The 10,482-nt window shown below is 36.4% G+C and overlaps 1 protein-coding gene across 1 annotated transcript; it reads right to left on the reverse strand.

Annotated features, from left to right (window-relative positions):
* Window positions 1–1,463: 1,463 nt before the first annotated feature.
* On the reverse strand, window positions 1,464–9,263 carry LOC130720267 (DEAD-box ATP-dependent RNA helicase 16). The gene is made up of 15 exons (XM_057570893.1): window positions 8,954–9,263; window positions 8,709–8,867; window positions 8,518–8,607; window positions 8,277–8,405; window positions 7,997–8,097; window positions 7,458–7,572; window positions 6,819–6,950; window positions 3,810–3,875; window positions 3,513–3,692; window positions 3,209–3,304; window positions 2,886–3,023; window positions 2,459–2,541; window positions 2,313–2,350; window positions 1,988–2,202; window positions 1,464–1,671 (listed from the first exon to the last, which is right to left on the reverse strand). Exons 1-15 carry the CDS (start codon window positions 9,131–9,133, stop codon window positions 1,630–1,632), a joined length of 1,764 nt encoding a protein of 587 aa, XP_057426876.1. The 5' UTR covers window positions 9,134–9,263; the 3' UTR covers window positions 1,464–1,629.
* Between the last annotated feature and the right edge of the window lie 1,219 nt (window positions 9,264–10,482).

A 10,482-nucleotide genomic window follows, 5' to 3' on the forward strand; every position in this document is an offset into this window, starting at 1 on the left:
AAGTTAGTATGAGAGGATCTACGAGTCTTAGAAGAATTTAAAGATGTGCTACAATGTACAACATGTAAGTAAATGAACGACCAGACCTATATTTATAGACTCAGGGTACGTTATTGTTACCGCTGCAAGTTCATGGAAAATTCGTATGAAAGAGCTTTGGGTCACCTTGCTTTACACATTGTATCTCGGTCCTTACATGGCCGCTCAGACATGACTGGGACAAGACATTCTTTTATTAAGTCATCCAGTCCGCCCTTATGACACTTTGCTTAAGAGCAAGCCCTTTGGGTTGAATGCGATATTATTGGAACTTTTGACTTAGTAGGTGGGCAGAAAAAACATGAAGATGAAAGAATATATACATAACTCCGAAAAACAGTCTCTGTGCTTACATTGTTGATCTCATAACTCTTGTGAGATATTTCTAGGTTATCTTTAAAGTTACAAAAGAGAGTCTCGGAAGGCTAACAAATAATATATATATATATATATATATATATGTGTGTGTGTGTGCGCGCGCGTCTGTGTGTTTGAATAGTAGACTAAGAATACTTGTACTTCCTCTGTTCCCTATTATAAGTCACTTTTTTTGAAAAAAATTTGTTACAAAATATAAGTCACTTTCTAATATCTAGGAAGCATTAAATAATTTTTTCCAAGTTCACCCTCATATTTAATATGAAAGAGATGATAAACTTTATAAGTATTAAGTTAGAGAGAGAAAATCATAGGAAAGTAAATAAGGGTAATCTAGAAAAGTAAATCATTTTCTTTACAAATTTATTACTAGTAACTTTTTTTCTTAATAGTTTGAGGGTAAAGCAAGATAATCTCGTGTTCATATATGTATCCTCATCTCCTAAAATATTTCTTCTCACTAATTGGGGTGTTGAATTGTTGCTTTGTTTAAGACAAAAGTTTAACCATGCAAAACTTATCAAAAATCTCGCAACACACATGCTGAATTATTAGCAATGGAAAGTTATCCTTGATGCTGTCAACACCTTAACTAATCTTTACAATTGTTCAACATCTCATAGGATGATTCAAAAAAAAAAATCTCATAGGAGATCCATCTATCAAGAGAGGTAGGTCTCTTGAACTCATTCTCAAAATATATTATAAGCTAATTTAAGAAAACTATTGAAATAAACTTAAAGAGGTTATTGGTAAATCATATGATTATTTAGATATAAGCTTATTTTCATATGTTTAACAAGAATAAATATTTAGATGATTTTTTCAATACCCCTTTAAAAATTTGAGGGATTCCACACATTTTTGCCTTAATATATCATCTTAATTTAAAAATAAACATTTATAATTTGAAAGTAAGTTCTAAATATTTTTTAAAAATAGACTAAATAGTACCGCACTCATTTTTTAAGGGTACCGAAGCAATGTCCAAATATTTATAAGAAAATCTAGTTCAACCAATATAAAATTCAAAGTGAGACAAGAGATTAGGCTAAAAGCGAGCAAAATTTCATCTTCTAATACTAAATTGAGGGCATATGCCATATGAAAGAACAATTACAAATACTTTACTGTGTTGACGTTAAAAATTTGGAACTTGGAACTAAATTACAACAAAATTGTGGATACAAAGGCTTAGCAGGAAAATGCAAATCAATCAAAACGCTTCGTACCTTTGTTTGGTCTTTTTGATACCTGACAAAAATGTTATCCAATAGTTAAATACATAATACAGATTCAGCACACAAAAAAGTACTAACAGCTAACGACAGTCTTCACCATTGAATTTATATTTAGATCTATGCAAGGTTATATTAACAATATTTACTAAAATCGATATAAAATCTAATGGCTCTATGCAAAAAGATTATTTTTCATCTAATATCTATACAACTATTTTAAAGGCAAAACTCATGTCAGGAATTTTAGTTTCCTTTCCTTCATTTAAGATTCAAGATTCAGAATTGGCATAAATTAGGAAGGAGGTCAAATCCAAGGGAAAAGATCATACCCCAGCAGAGATGGCCTTCAGAGGGTCTCCGCTTTTTCTTATCTTTTTCTTGGATCCCCCCCTGCGGCGATTGTTATTATTTCCCATTGCATCACTTGCAAGCTTGACCATGTCCCTTGCCTCTTTTGTTGTTTTGTCTAACAGGTAGTCAGGGACATTACGAAGGTGTAGAGGAGGGGCGTTCTTGCTCAAAACTTTGTCATGTTTCAATAGGTCTGCTCAAATACAATTTAGATCCTTTAAGTTTAACTTCTTCAAACATAAAAGTGCGAATGATAAATGCCCACAGGACACAGTAACAATAAAATCAATCAATAACGTTTACCTAGGTCTCTTGGATTAGTTTCAAAGTGTGCCTTCAACCTAAGACAGAAAAACACAGGTGAACAGGAACGGGTTAGAAAGGGAATAACATTTAACATAACAGTTACAATTCTCAAGCATATAACACATGTAATACCAGTCACTCACTTTTCGGAGTTCAAAATTTCATTTCTTAAGTCCTGGGCTCGTGAATCTCTGACAGCAATTCTAGTTACGCTCTTTGCTGTATCCTGCAATATAATGCCAATCATCAATGCTATTTGCAAAACCAGCTAAATCAGATAAAATAACAGAGCTGCAAAATATCCTCCATATAATTTTCATTTAAAAGGAGAACAGCTGAGAATACATGCAAGATATCTCAATATTCTCAAGTTTTCCTAAGACAGAAATAATATGAGAATCACAAATATGATGTTTCCCTCCTTGTCATTTTCAAACTAGAGGATTCTTAATCAGAAGTTTATAGTGAAACAAAAGATACCAAGTCAGTTTAAAAGGCTCTGACTGGTTGATGCATTATATGCAATACTAAGATGCTTTTGTTTCAAGAATAAAGGAAATGACAAATCACCTCAGCCCTATACCGCAAGTTTTCAACTGCATTCTTGGTGAGCTTGGGAAACTCAAGAAGTGAGTTTGAGCCCTTGTTTTCATCATCCCCAATGAAATCTCTTATTTCTTCTAGAGTATCCATCTCGTCCGGAGAAACCTATAAAGAAGCAAAGAAAATCTCAATGTCCCAGCATTATGTAGTTTGGTGCTACCTTGGACCTCAATAATACACCCAATAGTACGGTACGTCGGTACCGGTTAGAGACAAAAATCTAACAGTAATAATACAACTAGAAATTTACTCAGTGGAAAAGAGGGACTTTGTTAATCTAACAAACTCACCAGAGATATAGAAGTACCAGAATTGTATGCTCTTCCTGTGCGTCCAATTCGATGCACGTATCCTTCTACACTTTCAGGCATATCAAAGTTTATAACCTGTTCATCAACAAGAGTAAGCATTAACTAAATGATTTCAATGAACAGGGCATTTTCCCCCATTGAGCAAAGATATAAACCAGAAGACAAAATTTACAATGGTAAATAACTCTTACAAAAATGACATACAGCATAATAACTCCAAAAATGTGCATATTAGATAAACATATCGTAAAGAGATATAACTTATTAGAGATGACTTGCGTACCGTGTATACATTTTTAAAGTCAATCCCCCTAACTACTCCAAATTCAGAATCTAATTTTAGCTTAGCCTGCTTTCTAGACTTCCGTGATCCAACATTACTTTCCTTAGGTGCTTCATCCTTCTCTTTTGACTGGCTGACATCCGTTGCAATTAGATAATCAAATAGGCCGGCATTGAATTCCTGATGAAAACAGGTTTATCAAAAACATGTGAGAAAATATAGATCTTTAAATGACAAATACTATCTCCAGCCCTATTTATCTGTCTAGAGAGAAGTAAAACGGACAATATTCAATACCTCAAGAATATGGAGACGAGAATTCTGTGGCAACTCAGCATTTAAAACAGCAGACTTGATCCAAAACTGGAAGAATATAGGGGGAAATGAGAGGAACAATGATGACAATAAAATAATCCTACTACATCTATAAATGTTTAGACTGGAATAGAAGCATGATCTTCCAAATTTGATTGAAAACTTAATCCAAAACATCTTGAGCAGACATATTGAAGGTAAAAAAAGGATGCAGAAAAAACTGTTTATTAACTATTATTCATTAAACTGACACAGTATGAAAATCATTGTGAATTACTAAAAATAAAATATGACATGTCTGATGAAACATGTAAGATCAGGTGGATTTAATTTTTTGAATGCATGTCAAAAATCAACTATCCCCAAGCTTAATCCATTCCATCTTCAATGGAGGTTCATGAATGGCTATATGATGTAAACAAAAACAAAATGACATGTTTGATGTAACATGTGAGATAAGGTGGATGATTCAATTTACTGAATGCATATTTGTTAGGATTAATTATATTAGGATTTAATTTATTTTAATTTAGGAATCTATCTTTATAGTATCTTTTATATTAGGATGTTATCTCTTATTCTAGTAGTATATCTTATGTATTTCTTAGGGATTAAGTTATTGATATTGGGATTAGTTATTATAAATAGGAGTGCCCTCTTTAGGTTAGAGTTACGGATTAGATTATTGAGTTTGTAAAGGGAACCAGCCTTATTGAAGAGGAACCAGCCTCTTGGTTCTAAGAGGAACCAGCCTCTTAGTTCTTATCTATCTTTATTTTCCAGTCTTTTATAATAAAATACAAAAATATTAACCAGCCTCTTAGTTCTTATCTATCTTTATTTTCCAGTCTTTTATAATAAAATACAAAAATATTAACCTTTATTATATTTTTCCCTTATGTTTCACCACGTTAGGATTTTCGGGTCCTAACAATTGGTCCGACCTGCCGGATCGAAATTCCGCCAGCTACCGCACGCACCATTACACTTCCTCTTTGATTCTACCACACCTGCCACTTCCAGTTGTCACTTCGTTGCAGCAAAACAAAACGTCACTGTTCACGTCACTGTTCACGTCACTGTTCACGTCACTGTTCACGTCACTGTTCACGTCACTGTTCACGTCACAAATTGGGTTTTGCTTACACGCACCTGTCCATTCACGCTTTGATTGGCTGTTCTGGGCGATAATTTTATTTTATTTCCAGAAGTTCTTGCCATCATGGCCCTTTCAATGAAAGAATGGCAGTCTATTGTCGAGGAGTTTCCCAAGTTTGACGGAGTGGATCCGGTGTCTTGGATTGCTCGGGCCGAGAAAATCTTTGAGGTCGACAATTTGCAGCGGGATCTAGATAAGTTGCAATTGGCATCCGTTAGCATGGACGGGGAGAAGGCCACTAATTGGTTTTATTGTTGCTGTTATCAAGATCTCGATCTCACTTGGAATCGCTTCATCTCCCTCTTGCTTCAACGTTTTGGTGTCGAGTATCGTGCTAACGTTTACAAGAGGCTGAACACTCTCCGACAAAGCAGTACTGTTGACGCTTATGTGCGGGAATTCGAAGCTTTGGGTGGCCCATGTTCCTGATCTTTCTGAAGAGCGGTTGTTGGAGTGTTTTCAGCGGGGCCTCAGACTGGTGGTTCGTCTTAGGTTGCGTTCTTTCCATCCTACAACTTTGTTGCGTGCCATGGAGATTGCTCGAGAAATTGATTCAGAATTTTGCCGTGCTGAAGAACAATCACTGACTCCAGAGGCTTCTCTCCCCTCGCCTTCTAACACCGAAGGGGAAACCGTTGCTAGTATTTCGGTGGAAGAAGAAGGCATACTCAAGGAGGACTCAAGCGAAGACGTACTGACGGAGGACTCAAGCAATCCACATGTTGCGCTGACTTCTGAGACTTCTAATGAGTCCAAGCAAGACACTACTTTTCCGCTAGAAGGTCCCCAAGAAGATGTTGCCAATATGCCTCACATCAGCACAATCTCTATGGTAGATGCTCCGTTGTCAATGTCTGTGAATGCTGTTATGATTGAAAAATTTGGCAATACAGACGATTTCAAGCATCTGGGTACACAATTAACATTGGTATTTGTGAACAAAGTTGGTCATTCAACGCGGAGGGGTGCACCCTCAATACCGATGCCACTATGGGTACTCAATGTGTTGTCCAAGCGACCTCCTCCAATGCCGCCAGATCTGGACACTTGGACACTTGCTGTTCTGGCGCCTCGCTCGGATTGCCGCCTACAATGGGACCCGGGAGGGGAAGATTGGATCTACTATGCTACTTCCAACCTTGAGGACAAGGTTGATTTTAGGGGGGGAGTATTGTTAGGATTAATTATATTAGGATTTAATTTATTTTAATTTAGGAATCTATCTTTATAGTATCTTTTATATTAGGATGTTATCTCTTATTCTAGTAGTATATCTTATGTATTTCTTAGGGATTAAGTTATTGATATTGGGATTAGTTATTATAAATAGGAGTGCCCTCTTTAGGTTAGAGTTATGGATTAGATTATTGAGTTTGTAAAGGGAACCAGCCTTATTGAAGAGGAACCAGCCTCATGGTTCTAAGAGGAACCAGCCTCTTAGTTCTTATCTATCTTTATTTTCCAGTCTTTTATAATAAAATACAAAAATATTAACCTTTATTATATTTTTCCCTTATGTTTCACCACGTTAGGATTTTCGGGTCCTAACAATATTTCAAGAATTAACTATCCCCAAGCTTAAGCCGTTCAATCTTCGATGGAGGTTCATGAATGGTGTTATATCTAATGATCCCCTCACAATGGAAACCACAATGCAAAGGTCCACTCTATCCTACGCTAAAATTAACTTTTATTAAGATGAATGAAGATAGCAAGGATCAAACTTATACCGCTGATCATAGAAGCTCTAATACGAAGTCATTAGTTCACTATCTCAAATGCTTAAACTTGTTAGGTGAGGGCCTATGAATGTTTTTATATCAAACACATACCTTTTCCAAGAATAGTTTCAATCTGAAACCCATGTCTATGGTATTAGTGAATATTAGTACTTTCTTATGAACCAACCCATTCTTCAATATAGCAAGGATGTAGAGCAACTTGTCACTGGCAGGACATGAGATCTGACACAATTGAAAACAGTTAAAAGGTTATCAACTCCACATAAAAAATATTGAATCAGAAGTCAACAGGCAAGATGAAAGAAGTATATTTAAAAAATAATAATATATAAGCAAATTAGCATCTAAACCCTATTACACAAAATGACAGCTTTCAAGCACCCCCTAGGTGGAAGCATAATATATCCTTAATAGCCAACAATATCAATATGCAATATTTTAAACTCATAAAAAAGCTTAACATTTTTTTGGAGGATCAGTGACTCAAATGACATCTTTATTTCAAGCACTCATTTCCATCTGAATAAAATATTTCCTTTCCATCATGGTTCATTTCCTCTAAGTATCAAATAATACAGGACAGATCCCGGATATGGAAAGAAGGTGGCTGCCTTCTCCATAGAAAGAAATAATGCCATATTTTTGCACATATAATAAGGAATTACCTTAACCACAATTAACTTTGTAATATCAAAAAGACAGGTAGAAAAAAGAAGTAGAATCTCTTACCCAGAACTGCTGAACATTTTTTGGGATGATGTCATCCTTATGATTTCCCACTTCAGGCAAAGTCAAAACAAATGGATTGTGTAGAATCAACTTCTTTAGTTTGTCAACATCAGCACTGCAGAAGATAACAGTACATTAGAAATAAATTGATAGTTGGATACAATTGAAGAGGGATTAAATAATAGGCCATGATTTCATTTCATGCAAGACTAATAATCACAAAATAATGACACAGATTGGTCAAACACAGCAAAATACTCAGCCAGTAAAACGTCACAGAGATAACATTTTGCTAACAGCAAGCACATGGATAATGTAATCCTTAGGACATTTTGTTGATAACAAGCATATATCAAATCTTCAAAAGCGCAAGAAAGATTGTTTTCAGATTCAAACTATCAAATAAAAGAAGAGAAACAAAATGAAATGCAAGAACATCAGGAAAGAAATGAAGAACGAGAGATGTTGCATCCCCATTATATCACAAAGCATTTGAGCACAAACATGGAAAAGTGGCAAAAACACAATAAATAACACACCTTGATGTTGCAGACATTAGAAGACATTGGCAACTTCGTGGTACATGAGGTGTAAGAGCTTTTATATCCTCTTCATACCCATAAGATAGTAGAAGATCTGCCTGAAACCATTGATACAAACAATGAACGGAACAGTCAATGATTGTCCACTGACTACTTGAATTAGCGTCAACTAACTAGTGCAATCATTGGTGAAACCAGATACCATTTTCATAAACCGAATATACCCTAATACCAAACATAAATACTCAAAATCAATAGATTAAATATATGATTTCACCTCATCGAGAACTAGAGTTTCAAGCGAAGCATTAATGGACGCCGCCTGTAGTACACCTCCCGACAAGCACTTAGCTACGCAAGCAGGCGTCGAGATCAAAACATCAGGTGGACCAGCCAGTGCCGCCCGCTGCAAACCCAAATTAGAGACATTTATTCAACTACACATTCTAAAATAACTATCGAATTCGAATATAATCTCGACAAATCAAAAAATTCATATAGGGCATAACATAACGAACCAAGTCATTGTTAAGCATATTGCTATTCAACTGCACAACTTTCAGCTGAACCTTGCATATCTCAATGAGTGACAAGACCTCCGTATACACCTAAAATTAAATATCAAACCAACATGAAATCAATTTATTTATCCAATGGAAGAAAAAAAAAACAGAAATTGAGGGGCAAAAGAGGAAAAAAGTGAATTCACCTGTTGAGACAGTTCACGAGTTGGAACAAGAACGAAAGCATTAGGAGCAAGCTTCTTCCTATCCTCACTACCAGTAAACAGTTTCTGAAGCAACGGGAGAAGATACGCGAACGTTTTTCCAGAACCGGTTTTTGCTCGAGCAACCACATCTTTACCTTCCTGAAACCAGAGAGGGAAACCAGGTTATGGAAACTGAAGATGAAGAACTGAATTAACAGTGAGTTTAAGGTGGAAGGGGAAGTTACCAGCATCAATGGAAACGCGACGCGCTGAATGGGAGTGGGTTTTTCGATTCCTTTCTTGAGTAAGGCACGGACGAGACGAGGGTCTAAACCGAGGTCTTCGAAGCTCTGGTCATCGATTTCTTCTTCGTATTCGTTGACGGTTTGTTTGGGTGCGGTTTCTCCGGTTGTTTGCTCCGCCATCGCGGTGGCTGGAGGAGGGGATGATTGATTGTTCAGAAGTTGTTTCCGGCGCCTGTGTGGTGTTTGCTGTGAGCGGTAATGGCTCTGCTTATTATTTAGGTCTTCTTCCCTCGCTCTTCGAGTATCTTTTTTTGAGAAAAAATTAATATGAACTTTTATTTTTTAATTGCTCTTGCAATTTTAAGCTGCATACAACCCCTATGAACTGTAAAAATTTCTCTACCAAGTACTAAATTCCTTAATTTAATATAGAAATACAGTTCAACGAAATATATAAATTAAAAAAATATGTTATTGCACTTTCACTATAAACTTCTTTTACACATACATCTAATCAATGATGCGTATATATTTCATATATATCCTACTCATAATATGTTATAATAATAGTAAATTAGATGCTAATATATTTTGTATTAATATTAGAGTTGCCCACACTATTATATCGTGTCATGTCGATGACTCCCCACACTTATACATCATTACATTAATCAATTTTTATGGGTATTAGTGCAATTCTAAACTTCCAATCACTTCACGCTTTGGTTCTAATAAGGGGTGGAGGAGATGAACCACGCTTTGGAGACATGTATGCTTCTCCTCATAAGGTGTGACATTGACAAAATTGAGCTTTTGGGGGGTCGGAGGAGGTGGCTGGCGCAAGTTGTATGTGGTGGTCGGGGCACGACTTAAGAAAGGGTGCGACAACAACTTTGAGGAACAGTAGTACTGTTTCAGACTTGGTTATGGAGACAGTACGATGCAGTGACTGTTAGAGCAGTTGGTGCAGTGATTATGATAAAGGTATTGATTATGATAAAGGTATTGTAAGGCAAGAGTTTTTTTTTTTACCGTTAGTTCTAATAAGGGGCGGAGGAGATGAACTAAGCTTCGGAGACATGTGTGCTTCTCCTTATAGGGTGTGACATTGACAAGACTAAGCTTTTGGGGGTCAGAGGCGGTGGCTGGCGCAGGTTGTACATAATGGTCGAGGCAAGACTCAAGAAAAGGTGCAACAACGACTTTGAGGAACAATGGTATTGTTTCAGACTTAGTTATGGAGACAGTACAACTTGGTGGTTGTTAGAGCGGTTGGTGCAGTAATCAAGGTGTTGTAAGGTGAGGAAGATGTGGTTTGGTTGGGATTGAACTTGTATAGTGATTCTAGTTGGCTTGGGGGTTTCCGTTGATGATGGATGAAGTAGATGATGGATTGGGGGGTGTAGGATATGAGTCTTGGTTGGGGAAGGAGGAGGTTGCAATGGTCGGATCATCGATGACCATAAGCGAGGTTGGGGTTGAGGGAATTCAAGTTTGAGGTGGGGGATAAATTATAATCTCTTTTTGAT

Source organism: Lotus japonicus, chromosome 5 (assembly GCF_012489685.1).
Source record: "Lotus japonicus ecotype B-129 chromosome 5, LjGifu_v1.2".
Lineage (NCBI taxonomy): Eukaryota > Viridiplantae > Streptophyta > Magnoliopsida > Fabales > Fabaceae > Lotus > Lotus japonicus.